Source organism: Bos indicus, chromosome 23 (assembly GCF_029378745.1).
Source record: "Bos indicus isolate NIAB-ARS_2022 breed Sahiwal x Tharparkar chromosome 23, NIAB-ARS_B.indTharparkar_mat_pri_1.0, whole genome shotgun sequence".
Classification (NCBI taxonomy): domain Eukaryota; kingdom Metazoa; phylum Chordata; class Mammalia; order Artiodactyla; family Bovidae; genus Bos; species Bos indicus.
In genome coordinates, this window is record NC_091782.1 from 17,039,343 (window position 1) to 17,066,019 (window position 26,677).

General features: G+C 54.1%; 2 protein-coding genes across 3 annotated transcripts in view; both read right to left on the reverse strand.

Annotated features, from left to right (window-relative positions):
• TFEB (transcription factor EB) overlaps nucleotides 1-11,049 on the reverse strand; it is a 48,519-nt gene extending 37,470 nt beyond the window's left edge. Inside the window, exon 1 of one of the 2 annotated variants that reach the window (XM_019986039.2) lies at nucleotides 10,798-11,049. The gene's annotated coding sequence lies outside the window, so the exon portion shown is untranslated. Of the gene's footprint in view, nucleotides 1-8,699; nucleotides 9,227-10,797 lie in introns of those variants that run through there. The other variant, XM_070777961.1, reaches the window with a different exon arrangement.
• A 1,230-nt stretch (nucleotides 11,050-12,279) lies between these two features.
• Nucleotides 12,280-23,364, reverse strand: PGC (progastricsin). Its single transcript, XM_019986382.2, has 9 exons — nucleotides 23,261-23,364; nucleotides 20,199-20,349; nucleotides 19,615-19,732; nucleotides 18,501-18,619; nucleotides 17,446-17,645; nucleotides 15,653-15,775; nucleotides 15,020-15,167; nucleotides 13,209-13,307; nucleotides 12,280-12,544 (listed from the first exon to the last, which is right to left on the reverse strand). Exons 1-9 carry the CDS (start codon nucleotides 23,320-23,322, stop codon nucleotides 12,389-12,391), a joined length of 1,176 nt encoding a protein of 391 aa, XP_019841941.2. The 5' UTR covers nucleotides 23,323-23,364; the 3' UTR covers nucleotides 12,280-12,388.
• Between the last annotated feature and the right edge of the window lie 3,313 nt (nucleotides 23,365-26,677).

Genomic DNA, 26,677 nt, shown 5'->3' on the forward strand with positions numbered 1-26,677 from the left:
AGGAGACCGAGACTCACAGCACTCAGGGACGTCCCGAAGGCCACGCAGCAAGTTGACAGCAAATCTCAGGTTCCTGGCTCCCTTCCTAGGTCACAGTTTCTCAACCTCAACACGACTGACACTTGGGGCCAGAGTAACTCTTTCTTGAGGGGCTGTTTGAGCACTTTAGAACCTTTAGCAGCATCTCTGGCCTCTACCCGCTAGATGCCAGTAGCATTCCCTGAGTTGTGACAACCAAAATTGTCATCAGACATCACCAAATGTCCCCTGGGAGACAAAGAGAACTGCTGCCCTAAAAGGACCTGAAAGCCAGGCGCCTGCCAATTCTAACTTGAAGGGTATCTGCTGTGAGAGCTGTAGATGTGCCAGGCAGGAGGGCCTGGAGGTGCTGGTGAGTACCCTGTGGGCTCAGTACCCTCTGGGCAGAGCTGCCCCCCTGGCAGGCGGTACCACTTGGGAATCTCATCCCAAGACCACCTCCCCAACCCCAGCCTACAAACCAGCCTCCTCCCTGGCATTCAATATTTCAGTGGTCTTTCAATAATCACACACCCTGTGAGTAACAAATTTTGAGCACCCCCAATATAAGCTTCTTTTCTCAGGAAGTGTTAATAAATGCCAGTGTATAAATATGTCATGCATATGAGCAAACATACACAAAAACAGATCTATAAAAAAGACAAGGAGGGAAATATAAATTATACTCAGGATGAGATACTGTTACAGTTTCAGCAGCTCACCAGGACAGAAACAAAACAGTCTACTGATACCAAGTATCAGTGAAGACACAGCAATAGGAACTCTTAGGGGTCATCAGTGAGGAGCAAATTGGTGTAACCACTTCACACAGAATTTACTAAAATTGAAATATGCATCATATACCCTGCAGCAATACTCTAGCAATTCCGCTCTATACAGACTCTGAAGAAGTGTACACACCAACACACCAGGAGGCACATTCCAGGATGTTCTTCCAGCATTGTTCACAGCAGCCAAAAAAGGCAAGCAACCCAAACGTCCATGAGTGGTGGGATGGATGCAGATATGGTATCAAGTTCATACAGTGGATGCTGATACGTGAACGCAGCCACTCGCAACAGTGTAGCCAGATCTCTCCACTGGCCAAGGAACATGTCCAGTGTTACTCCAGCTGCATATATTTAAAATTGGGCGAAACTAAGCTCTATTGCTAAAGGCCACAGGTAGAGGTGGTAACATGATCAAGGTGAGCAAGGAACTGATTATCTTAAAAGTCAGTAGAGGGACTTCTCTGATGGTCCAATAGCTGGGACTCCAGGCTACCAAAGCAGGAGGCAGAGGTTCAATCCCTGTTTAGGGAACTAGGCTACTGCATGCCCACACTAAGGCAAAAAAACAAAAGTCAGGATAGTGGTTCACTTTGGGAAGGGGCTTATGACCAAGGTGGAGCACACAAGTGGATTTCAAATGCAGGTTACATTTGTTTCTTCACTGAGATGGTGGTAACCTGGGTGTTCACATTTATGATTATTTGTTATATTATCCATATAGGTTTATGCTCTTTTTGGAAATTAGGCTATATTTCACAATAAAAGGGGAGAGAAAAGGATGAGATATAAATACATCGAAATAGAAGTTCTAATAGTCTCTTCCTCCACCTGGCTTTGCAAACCATTATGATTCGGCCAAAGAGGATGAGACCCTATATCTGGCCATGGGTCTGGAGGAGCCAGTGACACCCGGGGTGTTTGTAGAGGGCTCTTCCAGCTGCCCCTCAGCCCACAGGACCTGGGCACCACAGTCCTTTTCATCTCTGCCCGAACCCTGGAGCATCCCAGCCACCATTTGCCCCTGGTGGGCAAGGGGAGAGAGTTGCATGAAGCTAGGCTCTCTCATGCCCACCTCACCCTGCCCTGGTCTGCTCCTCCGGGTCCCTGACAGCAGAGTTCAGAGGCCCATGCTGGGAAGGCACTGGAGGAACTGGGCAGGCCTTGCTCATCCTATAAATACACCGAAAGAAGGAGGGAGGCAGAAAAATGAAATGAAGAAGATGGAGAGGAGAGAGACAGGGAGCAGGACAGGGAGACACACCCGCATCGGGGGCTGAAGTTCCAGTTGCTGTGGAAATAGAGAGAGAGTCAGAGGGATGCGGGTGGGAGGGGCAAAGGAAAGAGGGAAAGGAGAAGAGTGCTTGGGGCGGGAGAGCAGACGCACCGCCCGCAGTTACAAGCCCAAGTCTCAGGGCTCAGCACAAGCGGGTCCAGAGAGGCTTGAGTGTTAGGCCCGATTAGCACCATGTGCCCCGGGGCCCAGGGCCTCAGCGAAAGGTGAGGGGCTCAGGGGCCAACAGCCTCCCCGTGGCCCCACCTGGTGCTCAGCAGACTCCAGGTCTCCTGGAGGGGAGGGCCTGGTCCAGGGGGAGAGGCCCCTGGGCCTGTAGAGGCGACCCCCCAGGTGGGAGGACCCAGGGTCAAGAGAGCAGTCCTTCCTGGAGCCTTCTCAGTGGGTGAGAAGCGCTGAGCCAAGTTCTAGGCACGGGCCCAAGCCCTTTTGTAAAAACTTTCCCTTGGCCAGGGAAGAAGGCTCTTCAAGGGTGAGCAGGGGGAATAAATTGGGAGCCTGGGATTAACATATATACACTACTATATATTAACATATGTAAAATGGATAGTAATAAGAATCTACTATATAGCAGTAGGTTACTGGACAGCACCGGGAACTCCAATCAACACTCTGTAATGCCCTGTATGGGAATGTGTGTGTGCTCACTCAGTCACGTCTGACTCTTTGCAACCCTATGGACTGTAGCCCACCAGGCTCCTCTGTCCATGGGATTTTCCAGGCAAGAATACTGGAGTGGTTGCCGTCTCCTCCTCCAGAGGATCTTCCCGACCTAAGGATGGAACCCGAGTCTATTGTGTCTCCAGCACTGGGAGGTGGATTCTTTACCACTGAGCCACCTGGAAAGCCCCACAGAGTCTAAAAAACAGTGGACATATAGCCTGGCGGGTTACAGTTCATAATGTCTCAAGGAGTCGAACACGACTGAAGCGATTTAGCATGCACGCGTGCCTGACTGACTCACTTTACTGTACATCTAAAACTAACACAACATTGTAAAGCAACCATACTCCAATAAAAATTAATTAAAAAAAAAAAGGAAGAATGTTCTTCAGACCAAAGGGCCAGGTGCTGGCATGTTTGTGGTCATTTAGTCCATGGCTCTGTATGATAACACACCACTCTGCCTTTCTCTGTCCTCTGTAGATACTGAAATTCTCCCCATCCCCGCTCCCAGGCCATCAGCTTTGGGAAAGGAGCTATGTCTTTATTCCCACCCATCCTGCTTGGTTTGCACAATGCTAGGCACCGAGTCAGTCCATGACTGCTGACCCTAGTGGATGCTGGAGTGGGTCCCCCAACCTCCCTGGGTCCCAGTCCCCTCCTCTCGAAAACACGGGGGCAGTGCCAGCTGGCTTCCGAGGCCCACAGCCCTGCAGCCCCAGTCAGCTGGTCCTGCGCTGGCAGGGGCAGCTGAGAGAGACAACACCTGGCCAGGGCGAGGGGGGCTGGGACAGAGGCGGCGGGGGGGTGGGGGGGACAGGATAGTGTATCACCTCCTGGCCACCCTGCACCCCTCAGGGACTGTAGGGGGCTGGGGCAGCTGCTGTCCCCAAACCAGTTATAAACAAGGCAGAGGACAGGCTGTGACTTCCCTAAGCAAACAAGGGAAAACAAACCAGAGCCCCACCCCACAGACCCACTGGTGGAACTGGGGAGTGGCGGGGGGCAGGCAATGGGCAGGGCTGCTGCAAACTCTGCAGGGAGAGACAGGCTGTGAGCCTGCAGGGAGTTCCTCCTTGGTCACGTCCCTGGGTCCCATCCCTGGGTCTTAGGTGGTGATGCTCTTGCAGGGCAGAGACCATGGGTAAGGCATATGTGCATCCTTGGGTCTGGGCCCATTTCACACTCACCTACTCCCTCCAGGAAGCTGCGCTGAGCACCCAGTACATAGCTAGCTTCCCCTGGCTTCCAAGGAAGACTCTACTACTACAGGCTTTGGGGCAAGCCCATAGGGTCAGCCCAGCTATCTGCTGCCCTCAAAGCCCAGGACCCCCTAAAATATGATGGACACATCTCGACCCCCAACAATGACCCCCCCATCTGCCGGCCCGGTGTCTCCAGGGTGAGGAAAGCAGAAGGGAATGGCTGTTTCTTGCGTGTGTTTTATCATTTTTATTATTCACCAAAAATGCAGTTCAAATAGTGATCAAATACCCTTTATGGGCTGGGAAAGTCAAATAACATGATGGATCTTTCGACAGCCTCACTTAGGGAGAGTGAGGGGCTGTTCTGGACACCCACCCCCTGAAGCCAGAAATGCTATTCTGGCTCCAAGGATGTGCCCCCAGTACTGAAGACTCTCGGGACTGGTGCTGTCCACTTCACCTAGCCTGAAGCAATCACTATTTCCTGAGCACCCATCCCCAAGGGTGGGGTCAAGACTGGACACTGGTCAGTTTAATGGGAGGTAGGGGCAGAGAGTCAGGATGGAGGAGGGAAGGATGGCCATACCAGAGACTGCTGCTGCTGCTGCTAAGTCGCTTCAGTCGTGTCCGACTCTGTGCAACCCCATAGACAGCAGCCCACCAGGCTCCCCCATCCCTGGGATTCTCCAGGCAAGAGCACTGGAGTGGGTTGCCATTTCCTTCTCCAATGCATGAAAGTCAAAAGTCAAAGTGAAGTTGCTCAGTCATGTCCGACTCTTAGTGACCCCATGGACTGCAGCCCACCAGGCTTCTCCATCCATGGGACTTTCCAGGCCAGAGTACTGGAGTGGGGTGCCATTGCTTTCTCCGATACCAGAGACTAGCAGTCACCAAATGATCTCCCAGTGGTTCCTCCCCCTGGGGACCTGGCTTTGAAAAGCAGATGGGCCTAAGAGACCCTGGGCAAACAGAGGCCCAGGAAACAGAAAGCTCTGGCCTGGGTAATCACAAAAGAGTAGGTTATCAAAATGGGGTCCCAGGACCAGAAGCACTAGCATCACCGCAAAGTGCCAGAATTGTAAATTTTAGACCTATAGGAATTTGCAGGTCCACTCAGAAACCGTGGGCGGGGCTGGGGGACAGTAGACACTCTACCAATCCTGATGCTGACGCCCACCTGACTTAAGAACCACTGTCTAAGAGACACGGCATCAAAGTCATCACACATATTAAAAAAAAAATACTGATGCCCAAGCCTCTCCCCAAAGACTAGGTGCAATGGTATTTTTTAAGAGCTCCCCAGGTCATCCTAATATCCAGCCAGAAGTGCAGTCAGATGGAGCAGTTCCCTGGAAGGGTAACCCTACAGGGACAGAGGATTTGCCTATAGGGAGGGAAGCAGAGGAGGGACTGTCAGGAGAAGGGACCAGCATGAACAAGGGCTAGGATGAGGGAATATGGTCCTTGGGTTTCCAGAGAGCCTGTTGGAATTCCTGCATTAATCTCATGTCATCCCATTTGATTGTGGGACCCCGCTGTGTGGACAGGAGCCAAGAAGGTGGTCTGGCCCCCAGGAAGATGGACAAGGGTGGGGATGACCAGAGTTCACTTTTCTTCCTCCTTAAGAGACAGTAAAGCAAGCTGATGATGACTCTGCCTCTTGCTTCTCCCCGTCTTGGTTGCCACCTGCTCTCACCCATTGCTCCACAGGCAACAAAGCACTTCCTGTGGGCATGATGATAAGTCCCAGATCCAGCCTTATGGCTGAGATCTTATCTCTGCCTTGGTGACACTGCAGACCAGGAGATCCGTATGTATCTCTGGTGCAGAGTGCAGGAGGGCCAGGCAACATGAGGGCAAGGGAGGGCCTCTGGTCAGGAGTCAGTAGTAAGTGAACGAGCCGGATGCACTCCAAGCCAGTCCCAGGGGGCAGGGCAGGGCGGGGCAGGGGTGGTAGAGATGCTGCAGGCCTGACCATCTGCTCTGTTGTCGACCGTGGAGACCAGGCTGTGTGGTACAACAGGGAGTGCTGGGGACTGTGGCCACGGAGTCTGCAAAGCCCCACTGAAGGCATTTTGCTTGAGGATCTTGGGCCCATGAGGGAGGCCTGTTTGCAACCCATAGGTCTTAATTTCTCCCCTAGAGCTCTCTATGCCTCTATTTCCTCACCTGGAAATGAGATATAAGAAGTTAAAGGAGTTAATTATGATGACATTTTTGGAGCACAGCAGTGTTTTAAGTGCTGTAAAGGCAGCGAGCAGCCACACACTCAGCACTCCTGACAGCACTGTTTGCAGGCACTACCATACTCCTCGCGTCCTGGGTGTGGAAACAGGCGCGGTGCAGGAGAGCAGCTGGCCCAGGGCCACACAGCCAGCAAGTGGCAGAGCTGAGAACCACACCAGGCGGCCTGGCCCCAGAGCCCGTGCTCTCAACCACCCCCCGGCTCGGGGGCACTTAGCCCAGCGCTCAGTACCAGCTCTCAGTACGCAATGGCTCTGCCCCAGAAAACCTGGCTGATGGGTCCACGGGGTCCAGCCTTTAGCAGAAGCTCTACGGGGTGGACTTGGGCTGCCCCCCCACCTCCCTCACACTCACACTCCACCCTTTCTGAAGCGTCTCCTGTCTGGGTGCTTTGGCCAAAGATGAATAGAAGGCTCACGCTGGAGGGGACCCCACCGGTGATGGAGGCTCACAGATATGGAAACGGAAGCTAAGGGACACAGGGACTGGCCCAGCCATATGGCCTGTCTACACGGGGTCTCCTGGGTTCTTCTCAGGACTTTTGCTGCCGTCCGGCTCTCATCTAAGTACCTTCCCGGCTTTTTCTCCTCATCTGATTAAACAAGTGCCTACTGAGGGCTGCACTGTAAGGGCATGTTTGAGGTAGCCAAGGAGACCCAGGAAGCCTTGTCTGAACCCATCTCCTCCCCCAGCCAGGTAGGAGAGTACTCGCTGGGGGCCCTTCAGTCACCTGGGTCAGCAGCTCAGAAGAGCAGTCAGGAGACATGTGTGCCCTGGAGAAGGGGCTTCAGCAAGTCCCATCACTGCTCAGAGCAGGAGACCCCAATGGGGAAAAGAAGGTTCCTGTCACACCACGTCCCAGCCTTTTAAGGGAGAATTCCTGGGAACCCTGAAGTGGTCTTCTGCAGGGACTGAGAACATGGATTTTGGACTCAGCTGGGCCTGGGTTAGAATCCCTACTACTTCCAGGCTGCGTGACTTCAGGCAACCTGCTTAACTTCTCTGAATCAGTATAATGAAAATAATAATTTCTACCTCATTCTGAAGAGTAAATACACAATAAATGTTGGCAACTATAAAGTTATGACCAACCTAGACAGCATATTCAAAAACAGAGACATTACTTTGCCAACAAAGATTCGTCTAGTCAAAGCTATGGTTTTTCCTGTGGTCATGTATGGATGTGAGAGTTGGACTGTGAAGAAGACTGAGCGCCAAAGAATTGATGCTTTTGAACTGTGGTGTTGGAGAAGACTCTTGAGAGTCCCTTGGACTGCAAGGAGATCCAACCAGTCCATTCTGAAGGAGATCAGCCCTGGGATTTCTTTAGAAGGAATGATGCTAAAGCTGAAACTCCAGTACTTTGGCCACCTCATGCGAAGAGTTGACTCATTGGAAAAGACTCTGATACTGGGAGGGATTGGGGGCAAGATGAGAAGGGGACGACAGAGGATGAGATGGCTGGATGGCATCACTGACTCGATGGACGTGAGTCTGGGTGAACTCCGGGAGTTGGTGATGGACAGGGAGGCCTGGCGTGCTGCGATTCATGGGGTCGCAAAGAGTCGGACACGACTGAGTGACTGATCTGATCTGATAGTTTATGACTAAGTTTTATTACAATACTGCTCTATTATAGCATAAAAAGAGTAGATGCATATTCTATTACTGTTATTTTTACATGCTCATAGACATGCGTGTACACAATTCATCTACATACATGTATCTAGATGCCCATGATCTCATAACCACACACACAAACTCCCATCAATCACACACACCCCACACTGAGATACAGAGCAGCATCTGGACTCACCATGCGCCAGGCACCTGACTCCCCACAGCTGCCTGTGAAGTGTGTGCATTTTTACCTCTCTTTTCAGACGTGGATACATACATCATATGCAAAAACACCCACTGCGTCCTGGGATGTGGACACTGCTGGCAGCTCTGGGAAGAGGCCAACCCAGTTTCCACGGTCATCTCCAGGGCAGCCCCAAGCTGGGCCCCAAGTGCTGACTGCCCTCCATCCCTAGGACAAAGGCCCAACCTGGCTTGCATGCCAGCTGCGGTTGGGGAAACCCCAGTTGCCGGCAGAAACCAAGTCGACTTTGAAAAGGAAGAGACAGAAGCCAGGGGGTGGCTAGGCCACTCCCTGTGGGGGCAGGTGCTAAGTAACTCTATAAACTCTGGCTAATGATGCAATTACAGCCGTAAACAGAGCCCCAGGAGGGATGGGGCCAGAAGCCAGACCCTCAAAGGGCAGCCAGGCTTGAGGGGTGGGAAGCTCCTCCCACCTGCTTTCCAGCTGAGCTGCAGGAGGGAGGCCTCACTGGCTGTGGGGTGAGCGCTGGGGACCCCCATCATCCCTGAGCACTGGATGGGCTCCTGCATGCCCTGGCCCACCCTCCTACCCACCTCCGACTGTGAGTTACCAGGCCATCAGCCCTCAGAAGCCCAGGGGCTCTCTCGGGATTGAGTGCTCACCTGAGGAGATGTCGCCAACCATTGCACCCTTTCCACAGAGCACAGAATCAGGAAACCTGGGCTCCCATTTGGCTGCACCTCAGAGAGCTGAGCTGAGGGCAAAATAGCACTGCAGCTGTAACAGGCCTCGTAAACTGTAAGCAACGTTGGCTGCGCTCCCAGACAAGCAGAGCACAGAGTCACCCTAAACAGCTCTTCGTTTCCATTGCCTGGTTTCCGTCCGACTCTTCTGCCTAAGCCAGGAGGCAGGCAGAATGCAGGGGTCGGTGTGAACTGCTATTTTTCCCCGTGGCTGGGGAAACTGAGACAAGATCCAGGCACACCTCAGACTACCAGGTAGGGCTCCCGAGGCAGCCAGCCCTTCCCCCGCCTGCCTCTCTGGCCTGCCTTTAACTCTTGTCGGCTGTCTCTCCCAGACTTGTGATCTCCCTGAAGGCAGGGCCTGAGGGCCCGTCTCTCAGGCTGGGCATAGAGAAGGCCTCAGAGGGAGCAAGTCTACGAACCAAGAACTGCGTTCTGCTCTGAAGACACCCACACCGACCAGTCCCCCACCGTCCCCTCCACCCCCAGTTGCCCAAGAGTGCCAGGTCTTGGGCGGGTGGAATCTCAGCCATCAGGGTTGCGAACCCACATCCCAGAGGCGTCACTGGGGACCTACACCAGTCTTGTCCCATTCCCAGCTCAACTAAGTACCCCCACCCCACTCAAGGGTTAACTATCACTATCACAAGGATTAACTATCACTTCTCCGGAGAACGCTAAGCCAAAGCGCTCGAGTTTGGTCCAGGAACTGTTCGCGCATAACCACCCCCAGAACACCCGCGCGTGAGGTCGACGGCAGGGGTGGGCGCGGCTTCGGAGAAGGACTCAGCGGTGAGGGGTTGGCCCGACGAGGAGGGGGTGGCGGAGCCCAGGGCGGACGAGCCCCGCCCCGGGCGCCCTCCCTCCACCCCCAACCCCCGCCTCCCTCCCTCCCCCAGCGATCCGGGCCGGGGAGCGCCGGGCGGCTGCGGCGCGAACCTGCTCGCGCAACCCTGAGCAGCTCTGGGCAGCCGTGCGTGAAGCCCGAACTCCGGGCGGGAGGGAGCCGAGGGGCGGGGAGCCGAGCTGGCATCAGCCCGCTCCCTTCGAGAAGGCGAGCGCACTCGCCGCTTCGGCCGAATAGCTGATCGGGGTATCGGGGGCGGGCGGGGACGGTGGAGAAGAAGTGCTGACTTGGGGGTGGGACAGCCTGGGGTTGGGAGGTGCAGACTCAAGGAATCGGGGGAAGGGGGCGTGTTTTCCGGGATTCGGGACCGGGAAGGAGGGGGGATACTCTGGGGGCGGGTAGATGGCTGGGAGCCGCAGGGAAGGCAGGAATGGTGTGCTCTGGGGTTGGGGTTCCCTAACGTCGTGGAATAATGCAAGGGGGAGAAAAAGACTGCTCTCTGGCACATCGGGGGACCGGGTTGGAGCGGCTTCTTCAAGAGACGGAGGGGGAGGAAGGGGCGGGAAGGGAGGGAAGGATGGTACTTCCACCCGCCCCCCCCCCCGCCCCCGGGGCGTGGCGCCGCTCCGGCCCGCCCACTCCCCGGACCATCCAGGCAGGGCCTGGCCCCGCCGGACTCGGCCCCCGCACACTCCCCTACCTTCGGCACCCTCCCCCGTGCCACCCGCCGCCCCAGCCGCGTCCGGTGGAGAAGAAGCGGGCGCAGGGCCCACACGCCCTCAAAACTTCTTGCAAGTTCACTCCCACGCCTCCCGCCCCTTCGACTTCCAGCTCCCGGGCCGGGAAGGCCCATGCCTGCCACGGCCCCTCCCGCCTGGTTACATAAGGTCGCGGAGAAGCCGCCCCCCGGCCCGGGCCCGAAGGGAGGGGCTGGAGGGGCTCCCAGGCTCCGCGGGCAGCGCCGCCCCAGCCATGCGCCGGACGAGCCGGGCCGGCTAGACGGACGGCGGGGCGGGTGGCAGTGCGGCGCACACGGTCTAGCTCCCCTTTCCAGTCGACACCCCCACCCAGCCACCCACCTGTCTCGCGGACCCACGGGATCGGAGCAGCGGAGCCTGGGTCGGGAGTTCAGGGCCCTCCGCGCACCCCTTGCCCCCCGGTCCCGCTCACCTAGCTATGAAGGTCAATCCGTCCGCCGCCCGCGCCCCGCGACTCCGGCAACTTGTCCCAAGTTCAGGTGTCGGGCCCGAGAGCTGCGCCGGCCGCCCCCTCCCGGGCTCCTCCGGCTCCGCGCCACCGGGGAGGCCCGCCCCCGTCCGCCCTGCCCTCTGCCGTCGGCGCCGCCGCCGCTCCCTACGTCCAGCCCGCGGCCGCCGCCTCCGCTGTCACCGAGCCCCGCGCCCGGCGCCGGGGCTCCTGCTGTCACTCGGCACTCACTTCCCGCCGTGCCCGGCAGAGGGCAGCACCCTACCCCGCGGCCCCGCCCCTCCCGGCTCCGCCCCTCCCCGCCCTACCGCCCGTCTGCCTGCTGCAGAGCCCGCTGGGAAACGTAGTCCTCCCTGCTGGGCGACGGCTCTGCTAGGCACGTCGGGATTTGTAGTCCCACCCTGCTGGCTCAGGCCTGTGCTGAGACTTGGCGTTTAATTTGGAAACTTTGATCCACTTGGTTTCTACCCCTTTTGCAAGTTTTCTCTTTCAGAAAGTAATGTCACGAACCACAGATCATCACAATATGCCCTGTGGCCTATTTGACCCCAGTGAGAGGCGTGCAGTGCTCTGGCTTTCCTGGAGTCTAGGAAAGAGGTAGGGTCCCAGATGGTGTGTTGTTGCCATAGAAACCCCTCTGTGTCAACCCTCATCCTCCTGGTTTGGAATGGGGTACCAGACCTGGGTCTTGAGCATAAGGAACAAGCTTGATCAGCATGGTGAAGGAAATATGACTATAAAATGGAGCCCACCTCCTCTCCCATCATGAGTTCTCCATTTATCTAGGTGGGGGCCCTCCCCACCTAGACCTCATTACCTGGAGCTTGCAGGTACACCACCACCATGTTGCTGAACAGAGAAACTTCCTGACCTTTTCATGTCACCCTCCCGTGATGCACGTCACAAGATGCTCTGGTGGCATCACGTGATGTCTCCCTAAAGGACCCACATCTGTTACAATGCTCATTGTCCTCCAGCCTTCTTCTGAAAGCTCCTAGGGCAAACTTGATCACAGATAAGGAGGAAGAAGCCTAGATTTAAGACACATGGGACCCCTAGTCACACTGCTAGTGATATGTGTGGGGTAACTCTGGTGGTAGTTTGGTAAATTAGGTCAGCAGAGCATTTTGGATTGTCCCTTACAAAGGCATGCCGTGCCTGCATGCCACTACCCCTGTCTTCCCTCTCCAGAGAGAAGCTGTGAAGAGACTCCAAACTTTGAGGGGTACATGGCCCACCCCCAAGCCTACCTCATGCCCTATTTCTCTTAGAAACTCAGTGACCCACGACGAACCTCCTAGAAACTCAGGGACAACATGGTCCGATAGAGACAAAGTTGCCTCTGATTCTTATTGTCCCGTTCCCTGAGCCTCACAGGCTGCGACCGCCCTCTAAAAACAACAGGATGGCCAACGTGGAGAAGAGCTGTTTATTATTAGAGAGAGTCCAGAGTCCAGAGAAGGGAGGCTAAATGCAGAGAGGAAGTGCAGAGAGAACCCCCTGTAGGGTGGAGTGTCCAGAGGGAGAAGGAAGCCCGGGAGTCCAGGCACTGAGTCTAGACGGCCGTGGCAAAGCCCACCCTGTTGTTGCCCAGGTCATAGACGGAATAGTATGACCTGAGAAAGACGTCCCCAAGGATCCACAGGGGCTGGCCGTTCTGGGAGGGTACGTAGGTGATCTCCACCCCCAGGATGCAGTAGCTGTCGTCATTCTGCACAACACACAAGGGCAACACTCATTCATCAGCTCACAGGTGGACCGGGCACTGTTCAGCCCAGAGCCCCAGGCCAGCAGCACAGATACAGAAAAGGATGAGCCAGAGTTTCTACCCTTGAGGCCTCACAGGCCAACTGTGGCTGAGGGCAGGTTGCAAGGGCCCTCCCTCTGCAGGATCTCCTCAACTCCTGGTAGTAAAGCCTTGGAGCCAGATCAACTTAGGTTCAAACCTTAGCTTCACCCTTACTATGTAGCTTTAGGCCAATGAGTTAACCTCTTGGAACCTCCAAGTTTTTACTTGTAAAATAAAAATTCATATCTCCCTCATTAAATGTTATGACGAGTCATCAGGAAAATGTAGACAAAGTGCTTCACTTGGTGGCTGACTCTTGTAAGTGCTCAACAGAGAGCCAGTGCCTCTCCCCCTTAATTAATTAATAACAATTATTATTAATAGATGATTGCTCTGCTCTTTCACAGCCTGGTTCCAGAGAAGGGGTTAAAATCCATGAGAGGGGAAGAGAAATCAATGCTTCAAGGAGATGGCACAGTTAAGGGGACCCAGTGTTTCTGGCTCCTCACAGCTTCCTCCCACCCCTCACCCACCTCCATCCCTGACCTTCTGCCCACTGGTTCAGCCTGCAGGAACCAGGACTTACATTGAGGATGTAGGAGGCGGGTGGCAGAGGGAACTGCACACCATTGATGACGAAGGTGAGGGTGGGCAGGTTCTGGATGTTGTTACAGTCCACAGGAAACTGCAGAGAGGAACAGCGCCCGGGTCGCCTCATCTCCCCGCTAAGAGGACCTGCCAGCCCCATCACTGCAGCCCCTGGGGTCCTGGGCCCGAGCCCCAAGTCTGCTCTTGGACTGGAGGCTGCAACACCAATACTGCTGGTGTAACCCACGAGGACTCGAGTACAGAACCTCCAAGTTGTAGAAGCTGCTGTACAGAGGGTGGGTTGTGGGGGGACCTGAGTCATGTTTCTCAAAACATGCCTCTTTCTTTTTTTTTTTTTTAAATTTTATTTTATTTTTAAACTTTACATAATTGTATTAGTTTTGCCAAATATCAAAATGAATCCGCCACAGGCATACATGTGTTCCCCATCCTGAACCCTCCTCCCTCCTCCCTCCCCACACCATCCCTCTGGGTCGTCCCAGTGCACCAGCCCCAAGCATCCAGTATCGCGCATCGAACCTGGACTGGCAACTCGTTTCTTACATGATATTCTACATGTTTCAATGTCACTCTCCCAAATCTTCCCACCCTCTCCCTCTCCCACAGAGTCCATAAGACTGTTCTATACATCAGTGTCTCTTTTGCTGTCTCGTACACAGGGTTATTGTTACCATCTTTCTAAATTCCATATATATGCGTTAGTATACTGTATTTATGTTTTTCCTTCTGGCTTACTTCACTCTGTATAATAGGCTCCAGTTTCATCCACCTCATTAGAACTGATTCAAATGTATTCTTTTTAATGGCTGAGTAATACTCCATTGTGTATATGTACCACAGCTTTCTTATCCATTCATCTGCTGATGGACATCTAGGTTGCTTCCATGTCCTGGCTATTATAAACAGTGCTGCGATGAACATTGGGGTACACGTGTCTCTTTCCCTTCTGGTTTCCTCAGTGTGTATGCCCATGCCTCTTTCTTGAATTTCCCCCATGAAAGTTTAAATCTACACCTCTTCCCTGCAAGTGTCCTTTTAAAATAGGTCTGATGCACTACTCTGTGTAAAATAGATGGCTGATGGGAAGCTACTGTATAGCACAAGGTGTTCAGCTGGGTGCTCTGTGGTGACTAGAGGGGTGGAATGGCAGTGGCCGGGTGGGAGGTCAAAGAGGGAGGGGATGGATATATGCATGCCTCTAACTGATTCTCTTTGTTGGACAGCTTTACACAGCATTGTAAAGCAATTATACCCCAATAAAAATTAAAATAATACATAAATAAAGTACACAGGTGTGTAGAAAATATATCTCATCAGCCCACCAAAGTTAGTGAGAATACCTTAATTATGCAAACCCTTTGGTAGGTTCAGGAGGCGGTAAGGATGGGGCAGGGCCCTGCCCCATCCACCTCCCAAGGTGGAGGTGAAGGAGCTCTGGATTCAAGAGTTATTCCTTGTCGCTCTAGGGCTTGGTCCCACATTCTAGTTATTTAGCTCTTACTGCAAAGCCCAGCAGGTGTTTAAACTGTTTCCTCTAAGAGGTTGAAGCTCAGAGGAAATTCTGCCTATTAGTGACCTCCCATACCAGCACAGGCATCTGGCCCCCCTGAATCAGCCTTCGGCCCCCAGCCAGCCCCCACCCCAGTCATCCCGGGGCCCCCACCTCCAGTGCCAGGAGACAGCGAGAAGCACAGAGGCCAAAAATCAGGCTATTCCTGTGCTCCCAGGAAAAACCATAAATGCCCCCTGGCCTCTCCCCGGGAAAGGGCACGCCTCCGCCGCATGCACCTGTCCATACTGGTCCTCCTGGGCTCCCGTGGCCTGCAGAAGGGCACTCAGGAACTGCTGGGGCACCGTGAGCAGAGATGTGCCGGTGTCCACGATGGCCTGGCAGCCTGTGGAGCACCAGCCCGTGGCCTGGTCACCAATGAGGAACCTAAATGGTGAGAAGATGGGCAGTCTCAGCACCTCCCAGCTCAGGGCAGCTAGGGGCTGGGCCGCAGCCACCGAATCAAGGTACGCCTCAGGAAGATAAAGATTCTACAGAGGTCAATCCAACCACCCCCCAGCCTCATAACAGTCTGTCCAAGTCCACCTGAATGGCCATGTATTCTGTTTCTAAAAAGTTCCACAGATAGTTCTAGAAAGACTGATGGCCAGGGCTATTGATTCGTTGTAAATACTTTGAGTAAATTAGTCCCTCCCCCCACACACCCCAGTTTCTAATCTCTAAGGCCCTAGGGTTGGATGACAGGGCCTGAAATGTCTGGGATTCCAGACCCTGCCTCTTCCTGTGTTGTCCCCATCACACCCACCTTCTCCAGGCCAACCAGGGTCTTGAAACCCCAAGACCTGGATGTGTGTGTGCAACATCCTGCCCGAATGAAGTGCCCACACCCCTGGGGCCCACTGCAGACTCACTCCTCAAAGCCAATCTGCCAGTACAGCTCCTGAGTGACGGGGGCCCAGTAGATCTGCCCTGTGTACAGGCAGTTGTCCACACCCCCAAAGATGACTGCTCCCCCGTCCTGAGAGCCCTGTTGGCTGCAGAATGTAAAGTGAAAGGTGAGTCAGGAAGTGGCTATGGGAAAGGCAAGAAAATAGAAGTCCTGCCCTGGCTCCAGACTGGGGCTCCCTGAGGCAGGGCTGTGTCTCCCCTCAGACTGGGGCTCCCTGAGGCAGGGCTGTGTCTCCCCTCAGACTGGGAACCCCTGAGGCAGGCCTGTGTCTCCCCTCAGACTGGGGCTCCCTGAGGCAGGCCTGTGTCTCCCCTCAGACTGAGGCTCCCTGAGAGCAGGGCTGTGTCTCCCCTCAGACTGGGAACCCCTGAGGCAGGCCTGTGTCTCCCCTCAGACTGGGGCTCCCTGAGGCAGGCCTGTGTCTCCCCTCAGACTGAGGCTCCCTGAGAGCAGGGCTGTGTCTCCCCTCAGACTGGGAACCCCTGAGAGCAGGGCTGTGTCTCCCCTCAGACTGGGGCTCCCTGAGGGCAGATGTTGTGTCCCCCACCTCTGACCAAGGCTGGGAATTCCCAGTGCCTCCAGCTCTCAAATGAGGCCGCTCCACCAAGCACTTCCTCTGGGAAAGCCTCTGGTCATCTGGCCTGCAGCCCTGTCCCACCTCTCTCCTCTGCCTTTCACTTCATGCTGCTGGTGGAGCGTGTCAGCAGGAGCCTGACCGGGGCCCAGTTTGTTTTTTGCTGGAATCGGAGGGAGGAGGGGCCCAGGGGGAGTGGAGGGCACGACCTCCCTGTTAGACAGTAGACGAGCAGGAGTGTAGCACTGGGCAGCGATCCTCTGGGCTAAACTCAAGAGTACTTGTAAACAGAGGTCAGCAACCTTAGTAACAGGATAATATTGTTGAAAGTCGGGTTCAAATGACTAAGCCCCAGAGAGTAGATGTTGACTATCTCTAGAAGGTGGTTGTCTAATTCTAGAGAGGAAAGATGGAAAGTCCCCTCCAGGCCACCCACCCCTTCCCACCGCTTGGCTCCAGGGCCCATCCACGTAAATAACCACTTTTGCTTGTGTTTGTGGTAAGAACAACAATTTGTTTGAGTTCATGGTGGACTGAGGCCAGAAGACCTGGCTAGAACAATAGATCAAAGGAGATGAAGAATAGATTATTACACAAAAGAGGTGTCCAGGTAGAAAACATTTGGTCAGAAGGAAGTGAACTCACTGCAGCTCTGGGCAGGCAGTTAGCCCTAGAGGTAGGAGAAAAGTGAAAGTGTTAGCTGCTCAGTCGTGTCTGACTCACAGCGACCCCGTGGACTGTAGCCCACCAGGCTCCTCTGTCCATGGAATTCTCCAGGCAAGAATACTCGAGTGGGTTGCCATTCCCTTCTCCAAGGGATCTTACCCACCCAGGGATTGAACCCCGGTCTCCCTCATTGCAGGCAGATTCTTCACCATCTGAGCCACCAGGGAAGTCCCATAGGGTAGGAGAAGCTGCAACAATGCTCCAGGCAGAGTTCTGCCAGAGGAAGGGGAGATTCTGTCTTGGCCAAGAAACGCAAAGAAGAGACCGAGTGAGCTGGGGACAGATGCGGGGATGGGGAGCGCAGGAAAGGAAGAGTCAGAAGCCCAGGAGGAAAGGTCCTGCCAAATGCCTGCTGGGAATGCCTGCCTCCAAACTCCAAAGTGTTTGAACCTCAGCTGTCCAGGCCTGTGGAAGCTAGTGAGCTGGGAGCCAGGGACTGCCAAGTAGTTCCTTACCTGCTGAGGTAGAAGCTTAAGACGGGGCTGGTGAGGGCACCCTCCTGCAGCATGCCCTGAAGGACGGTGGTGGCCCCATCCACGGACAGGGAGGGGTAGGCCATGCCCATGATGCCATCAAACTTCGCATAGAGGAAATTGGTACCTGGCTCAGTCTTACTCAAGCCGAACTCCTGGTTGGGGACCTTGATGCCTTGGACCTGGAGGGGATGCAGAGGATGGGAAGTGATGAATGTAACTCCACACACCCCCCTCTGGATCCCCCTCCTGAGACCCATCTGTCTGTTCTTCATCCCTCCCTCACTTCTGCCACCTCGCTTCTTGACAGGTTTGCGAAAGCCACTTTCTCTTCCAAGGAGCCACCCTCACCTGCTGCAGCCCCGCCCATCCCAACCTGCTGCTCCCCGAGGCTTTAAGCTTCTTAAGGAAAATGAGCGGGCCATCCCAGTCACTCTGTGTCCTAGCGACTGGAACGTGGTGGCCCACAGTGAGGGGTCGATGAGTGAATGAATGAGCCTTTTCTGGTTTTTTTGGCTGCACCTCACAGCATGCAGGATCTTAGTTCCCTGACCAGGGATCAGCCCCCTGCATTGGAAGCTCAGTGTCTTAACCACTGGATCACCAAGGCCGTTCCTCGATGAGCCTCTAGTGTTATGATTTTCTGGCCTGTATGGTAGAGTATGGGCTTCCCTGGTGCCTCAGTGGTAAAGAATCCGCCTGCCAATGCACGAGGCATGGATTCAATCCCTGGGTCAGGAAGACTCCCTAGAGAAGGAAATGGCAACCCACTCCGGTATTTTGGCCTGAGAAATCCCATGGATAGAGGAGCCTGGTGGGCTATACAGTCCATGGGGTTGCAAAAGAATCAGACACAACTGAGCAACTCAACAACAAACAATGGCAGAACACTGGGTGTTTCCCATGTATTTCAAAGACCTCCGTCTAAGTCTCCCCATCAGACTCAGAACTATGAGGTTAGAATCGAGTTCACAGCCCCAAATTACCTTGCCTATATCCTAGGAAGAGGTGAGGGCTCAGCCGGCAGCATCACTCACCGTCAGAGTATCATAGCCTAAGATGCCAGTGAGGCTGCCGCTGCCATACTGCAGGGAGAAGGTCTGCTCATTGGTGGAGTAGGTGGAGGATAGGCTGTGGTTGAAGCGGGTGTGGCTGGCTGCAGGGAAGGGAAAATTCGGGGAAGTCATGCTGGCCCCCTCTAAGGTCTGCAAGGCTGCCCACTTGTCTCCCAGCCTGTACTCACATCCTATAGCCTCAGCACACACACACACACACACACACACACACACACCCCTCCACCTACAGGCCAAGGAGTCAGATGGTAGCCAACTGACATTCCTGGCATCAGAAGACCCTTAAGAACTGGGCAGCCTTGACCCCAAAGCACCCACCCCCCCAACCTAACATAATCACAGAATCGTCAGATGCCCTAGGATGATGACCTCCCTAGGACTATAGTGTGGGCAAGTTGTATAGTATCTATCTCCATCTTCCTGGCCCCCAGCAGATCTCCTGATACACGGTAAGTGTCGAGAAATTACTCATCAGATGAAGGAGTGAATGGACCTCCAGGGTATTCCCTGAAACTTCCCTCACCCCAGGGGAGAAGCTGGCCATACCAGGATCCTGAGACAGCCTAGGATGGGGCCAGTGAGGGACCTTCTGGACTAGAGGTGTCAAGACCCAAACCCCAAGGCTTTGGCAGGGGCCAGGCCCGCCCTAGGAAGTGTGCATCTCCAAAGACAGTGACAGGAGGAGGACCACGTCTATGTCCTTCTCCCGGGTCCTTGGGAGAGTTCAGTGAGAACTTAGTAAATCGTGGTGGGGGAGTAGCATAGAAAGAGTGTTGTAAAGTGGAGCGGGCCAGAATGGCATTGCCCAGAGTGAACAGAACGAGGTGGAGTGAGCTGGGCTAGGCTGGAGTAGGTGAAGGAATATGTCCTGGTAATCAGAGAGGGGCCACCCAGGCTCATGGCCAGTTCCTTCCCTCTGGGTGGGACATGTGCTGTGTGACACTGGACAAATCCCTGGACCTTTCCAGGACTGGAGCTCCCTGCTCACCCCACCTCCCCGCCCCCCAGCAATCTTTACGAAAGTGCAGCCTTTCCCCAACAGGTGTCAATGCCCTCCCTTCCGCAGCCCAGCACTCACTGCAGGCCTGGCTCTGGCAGTAGACAGAGGGCACCCACAGGTTGGAGGAGCCGGTATCAAAAAGGACCAAGAAGTTCTGTGGTGGCGTCCCAATGCTGATCTCGCCAAAGTAAGCAGCCTGGGTGGGGAGGAAGGGACATGGGGCAGGCTCTTAGCTCTGGGTGGGGGTCGGGGGGTGGGTCCTGCTTGTGGTGGGGGCATTGGAGCCAGTCACTCCAGTGTTCTTCCCATCAGGCCCAGCCTTCTCCATGGCCAGAGCAGCAGAGTGGCCAGCCCCACAGCCCACACCACAAGCAGGGGCTCGAGCCTGCCCTCCACACTTGCCCAGAGGGCCCTCAGTCTGAGCCCGCCTGGGGCAGCAGCAAAAGTCTGCGTGGACTCAGCTGCCAGGTCATCAGGGGTCCCTCTGTGCTTTCTCAGGCAATGAAGTCTCCGGGCTGGCAGGCAGGTCTGAGAGACAGGGGCAGCCTCCAGGGGGTGAGTGGGAGGGTGCAGAGAGGGAGAGTGTAGCTCACAGCCCAGGCCTGGCCCTCAGCCTTTGGCAGCAGGAGGAGGGGGAGCCCCAGGGGAGGGTCAAGACTCACGTCCATGTAGTCCATGGGCTCGGTGGCCACAATGAAGTCACCAAAGCGGTACTTCTGGGCCGGGTCGTGCTTGTAGGTCCTCAGGAAGTCCTCCAGGAGGCCCTTCTCCTTCATGATCTCACGGATGGACTTAAATTTCTTCAAGGGGATTCTGCAGAAGGGCTGGGGTCAGGGCAGGGACTCCCTCTTTCCTACTGCGCCTCTAATATCCCAATCTCTCTCTCCATCCCTAACTGCCTCAGGCTCCCCGTCGCTCTGTCCCCGGGGTCCGTCGCTTGTATGTGTCTGTCTCCCTCTTTCTCCATTTCTGTTTCGATCTCTGGCTCTCTCTGGCTCTTTCTCCCTCTGCCTCTCTTTTTCTCTTGGAAAACTCTTCTCAGGACTTGCTCCAAGATTCAGAAGACAGCTACCTTCACCCAGGCCTGCCCCGACCTCATCCCATGGGTTGTCATCCCACCCTGGTCCTCCACTCTCACATACCCCATAAACTCTTTCCCAGGAAGGGGAGAGGAACTTTAGACATTACTCTTTGGAGGATTTGTGCGGTTGGTTTGTTTGTTTTGGCTGTGTTTGCTGGATCTTTGTTCCCTGACCAGGAATTGAACCCACGCTCTGGCAGTGAAAGCGCAGAGCCCTTAACCAGTGGACCACAAAGGAATTCCCAGTTTGTGCATTTTTAAAAAAAGGTTTCAGAGGGACTTCCTTGGTGGTTCAGTGGTTAAGACTCTGCACTCTCAATGCAGAGGGCACGGGTTCAATCTCTGAGAAACTAAGATCCCACATGCTGCACAACACAGAAAAATAATAAATTAAAAAGCAATACATAATTCAAAAAATAAAAAGTCTTCAGAGATGGCAAAGTTAACCCCAAAGGGAGTCCCCCGGATTGGTGGCCCTCAGGCAACTGGCACTGGCTGGATGTGACAGAGCACGGGCCCCAGGGAGCAGCACTAGACTGGGGACTCAGAAGACAGGGTCCTAGTTCTGCTGCTCCGGGTCTGGCCTGGGTCAGTCATGCTCCTCACAGGAGGCAGGGACCATGCAGAGGTTGGCTGGACTGGTCCAGAGCCCAGATCAGCCTCTGGAACTGGATCTCCTGAATTATGGGTTTCTGCCCGTGTCTTCCCAGACCTGCCTGCCTCCATTGCCCAGGGGTCTCTGCCAGTGTCCCCAGGCCTTGCTCCAGGCTTCTGGATTCCTGCTTCCTTCCCCATCTCTTCCCCATTCCCTCAAGACCCTGCATTCTCCAGAAATTCTCTGCTAAACCCTTCACCTTGAGATATGAAGGCTGATGATTGCTTCACACCAACACGACTCCAGAATTTGCATACTCAAAGAAGTTTCTGAGAGAAGCCAACTTTCCACCAAATAAAATGCCCTTTTAATGGTGCAATCGCAGGCAATGAGGCAGGCTGGGCGCCCTTTTGATGTCCTGTGAACCTGGCCGCCTTATCCCCTTTCCCCTGGCACCTCAGTGTATAGAGATTACATGACTGGTGTTTCTGCTTAGATGATTTGGCATCTGTCAAATAAATTGGGGGCCCTTAAGGAAACTTCTAGCAAACATCTCCCTATCTAGAAATAATTGTACCAGCCTTTCAAGGTCTTTTTTTTTTTTTTTTTTTAGGCAGAAGTTGCCCCTACTCTCTCTGTTTCTGGTCTATGCTTTATCATCAGTGGGGGAACGGATGGTGCTTCTCCCTCAGACTGGAAGCTTCCTGAAGGCAGAGGCCATATCTCTTCCTATCCTGAGATCTGTCCAGTGCCGACTCAGGGAGCCTTCCCTGCCTCAGAGCAGAAGCAGGTCAGCCAGAGAGCTTCCATGTCCCTTCCAACACGTGAGGACAGCAGAACGATGGACGGTATGTATATGAACTAGGAAGCAGATTCTCAACCAGACACCAAATCTACTGGCACCTTGATCTTGGACTTCCCAGCCTCCAAAACTTTGAGAAAAAAATTACTGTTATTTATAAGTCATCCAGTCTATAGTAGTTTTGGGGTTTTTTTTTTTACTTGTTATTTTCTATTGGGGTATAGCCGATTAGGGCTTCGTGGGTAGCTCAACTGGTAAAGAATCTGCCTGCAATGCAAGAGATCCTGGTTCAGTTCCTGGATGGGGAAGTTCCCTTGGAGAAGGGATAGGCTACCGAATCCAGTATTCTTGGGCTTCCCTGGTGACTCAGACGGTAAAGAATTCACCTGCAATATGGGAAGTCAGTTCAGTCGCTCAGTTGTGTCCGACCCTTTGTGACCCAATGAACTGCAGCACGCCAGGCCCCCCCGTCCATCACCAACTCCCAGAGTCCACCCAAACCCATGTCCATTGAGTCGGTGATGCCATCCAACCATCTCATGCTCTGTCGTCCCCTTCTCCTCCTGCCCTCAATCCTTCCCAGCATCAGGGTCTTTTCCAATGAGTCAGCTCTTCGCATCAGGTGGCCAAAGTATTGGAGTTTCAGTCTTAACATCAGTCCTTCCAATGAATACCCAGGACTGATCTCCTTTAGGATGGACTGGTTGGATCTCCTTGCAATATGGGAAACCTGGGTTCAATTTCTGGGTTAGGAAGATCCCCTGGAGGAGGGCATAGCAACCCACTCCAGTATTCTTGCCTGGAGAGTCTCATGGACAGAGGAGCCTGGCAGGCTGCGGTCCATTGGATCGCAAAGAGTTGGACATGGCTGAGCAGCTAAGCACAACACAGCACATAGCTGATTAACAATTTGTGAGAGTCTCAGGTAGACAGCAAAGGGACTCAGCCAGGCATGTGCATGTATCCATTCTCTCCCAAACTTCCCTCCCATCCAGGTTGACACATAATATTGAGCAGAGTTCCCTGTGCTATAAGGTAGGTCCCTGTTGGTTATCCATTTTAAATGTAGCAGAGTGTACACATAGATCCCAAACTCCTTAACTATCTCTTTCCCCAGTTCTTCCCTCCTGGCAACCATAAGTTTGTTCTCTAAGTCTGTGAATCTGTATCTGTTTTGTAAATAAGTTTACTTTTTAAAAAAAAAGCTGCCAGGGCTCCTATCCCAGCATTCAGGCCCCAGACTCACTTGACCAATGCCGCTGCCTCCAAGGCCTGGAGGCAGACCAAGGCCAGTACCATCCACTTCATGATGCTGATTTCCAGCTGGCTGCAGCAGAGGCAACTCTGAGTTGTGCTGTTGCAGTGGAGTGAAAGCCTGAACAGTCCTTCCTGCTTTATACCTCTGGGACCCAGCCCAGTCCCTGCCTCCCTGCCCTGGACAAGCATGATCTCAACCCTGGGTGTACCCTGGGCTCCCCGTATCAGTCATCTCTGTGTGTTTTCCTTTGTGAGGGTGGCATCAAAGGGCTTTTCATCCTATTGACTTTTGAGAACAAGCAGTGGAGGCCAGGAGGTGTGAGCGATGAGATCAAACTTGCCGAAAGATGGAGTGGCAAAATGACTTCTTTGCCCAGGAACCAGAGGTGTGAGCTGGGCATTTTGGGGAGAGGGCCAGAGGAGGGCAGAATGAAGGCTGTAGGGTCTATAAGCAGGTCTACAGAGAAATCCGTAATTCCAAAACTTTGGAACAAAAAAAATCTTTGTTGTGGGGCTGTCGTGGGCATTGTAGGATGTTGAGCAGCACCCTTGGCCTCTACTCACTAGATGCCAGTAGCAGTCCCCCAGTTGTGACAACCAACAGTGTCTGCAGGCACAGCCCAGCTTCCCTTTCAGGAGCCAAATAGTTGAGTGTCACTGGTTTGGAGGTGATACACTCAAAGATTCTGCCTTGAGTCAGGGTTCAAGTACTCCCAAGCCCTTGAGGGATGCAGTTATGGTGTCTGGGGGATGATGGGGTCAGTAGCTAGGAAAAAGGTAATGATGATGGTGGTTAGTGTGGTGCTGATGGTGGTGATGATGGCGGCGTTATTAGCATGGATGCAGGCGATGGAGCTGGGTCGCCAGTGACTGAAGTCAGAGCTCCCGGGGGTAGCTTTAGAGGACTTCCTGGTCAAACGGGGCATTTGGGGAAATTCTCACCGTAGTTCAGCAAGCGCTCAGGACACCCACCTGTAAGCCACACGGGCTTCTGGCTGTGCAGACACTGGTCTGCCCCAGCAGGAAGCCTGGGCAGGGGCCTGGGAACAGGGGGACGTCCCAGGCCCTGCTTCTGTTCTTCGTTGTCTCTCTTCTTCTGTCCCGTTGCAACTCTGCCCGTGTCTTTAGTTCTCCTAAAACACCTGTGACCCCCATTACCCTCTTCCCCAGCCCTCGTCTGTCCTCCTTCCTGCTCTGAGCCTGATCTCCCATGTCCTCTTCTGTCCCTCATCTCCAGGTTCTGCCGGCTTCCCGGCAACAAGCTTCTCACTGCCTGAGGTGACCTAGAGCTGGCCTGGTGCCCACCAACCTGGCACTAGAGAACTCTCCATTTTAGGGTGAGTGGAAAAAGTCCCCACCCTGTACCCCCTCTGCCACTTCATACCCCTCACTCAATGCTCCAAACAGATTGTCAGGCCCTTGAGTCCCAGGAGGGAGGCCAAAACCAGGCCTGCCAAACACCGATAAAATCCAGCCCGTGGGGACTTTCCACTCTGGCCACTGCCACCCACTGCCCTGCCAGAGCCCTGGAGTCTCCCCTGGCCCTGGATGGAGGAGGGGTGGAAGGGCTCTAGAGGTCTGCCCAGGCTTGGCAGAGAGAAGGAGGTCCCTGCCTGACTGTGTCTCAAGGCCAGGTCAGCTCCCATTCCTGCCCACAGTCTCCAGGGACACGCTGGAGTCTGGGGTGGAAGGCAAGGTAAGCAGGCAGTGCCTTCCCCGGGGTCCGGTTTGGGAGAGCAGACAAAGGAAAGTCATAGGAGGCACTTCCCTGGCAGTCCAGTGGTTAAAATTCTGAGCTTCCACTGAAGGGAAATGGGTTTAATCCCTGGTCAGGGAAGTTCTGAATGAATGTATAGCCACCAGGACGCAAAAATGCAGGGCTGACTATGATAATGAGGCATGGAACTTACTCTCAATTATCAGAATTACATGTTTTTGAATTTTATTTATTTATTTTTATTTTTGGCTGAGCTGGTCTTCGTTGCAGCCTGGACTTTTCTCTAGTTTCAGCAAATGGGGGCTACTCTCTAATTGTGCTGCACAGGCTTCTCACTGCAGTGTCTTCTCTTGCTGCAGAGCATGGGCTCCCAGCACACAGGCTCGGTAGCTATGACCTCTGGGCTCTAGAGCACAGGCTCAGTTACTCCGAGGCATGTGGGATCTTCCTGGATCAGGGATTGAACCTGTGTCTCTTGCATTGGCAGGCGGATTCTTTACCACTGAGCCATCAGGGAAGCCCAGAATTAAAATTTTTTTTTCAGAATTAAATATTTTTTAAAAAAGGAAATTATAGAATCCTTAGAGTCTTGCCACATCCTGTGAATATAGCAGAATCCATGGGGTGCCCTAAGTCTTGTGAGGCCAACCACACTCCCCAGTATGGGCCTTCTGGGACCCTTTCCTTATCTGGTGGATCTCAAGGAGTCTGATGACTGTGGGCTAACAACTGTCCCCAAACCCTGATCACCCCACATCCCTTCTGAGTATCCCTGGCCTAGGGATGTGTATCCCTGGCCCGACTGCATGGAGCTGGGGCATCTATTTGGTTGCCGGACCCTGGGGCTCTGCTTCCTCAGCCTGCCCAACCTGACCTGACAAAGCTCATCAGTCCCCTCGGTGTCCCCATATGTCCTGAGTCCTTGTCTGCTCTGGCTGTCCCCCACCATCCAGCTCCCCATTCCTGGGAAGCCCATTTCTTTTCCTTCTACATGTCCAAGTTCTGCCCATTCTTCAGGACAGCTCCTCCTAGAGCCAGGGATGTGCAGAGTTGGAGGACCCCTTAGAAGTCATCCAGGCTGCCCCCCTCCAAGAACAGGAGCCCCGGGAAGCCTGACCCACTGGCTCCCCACCAACTTTATCTTCTACTCCTAAATGCTGCCCCTCAGCGGGTGTCCTCCCTTTGGTGCCCAATGGCACACCGTCTAAGATTGGTCTCCAGTTGTCTCCTGGGGTATGTTTCCTCCCTCCATAGACCAGAAACTCCTAAAAAGTGGAGGCTGTGGCTTCCACCTCCCTGTGCTTGGCCCAGAGCTCAGGAAATCCCAAACAGTGGATGGAGCCCGTGGGGTAGTTCTCAGTGGGGTTTGGTTTTATCTCCCACACCTCGCTATCCCAGTGTTCTGATTTCTACCCCATATTCCAAAGGGATCATATCAAAATACAGGGCCTGGGGTCCTCTTATAGTGATCGTCTCCCAGGGAAGAGGCATTTTCTTCTCATCCTCTGGTCTCCTCTCTAAGTACCACCTGCCTCAAATCTCACCAAAGCCTCCCTGTGACTGACTAAATAAAATCCAGACTCATTACCCTAGCCTTCAGGACACACTCTGGCTGGCCCCTGCCTCCGTTTCCATCTTCACCTTCCACTGTTAACCTAAACATGCTCTGTGCTCCAGTCATAGCGATCT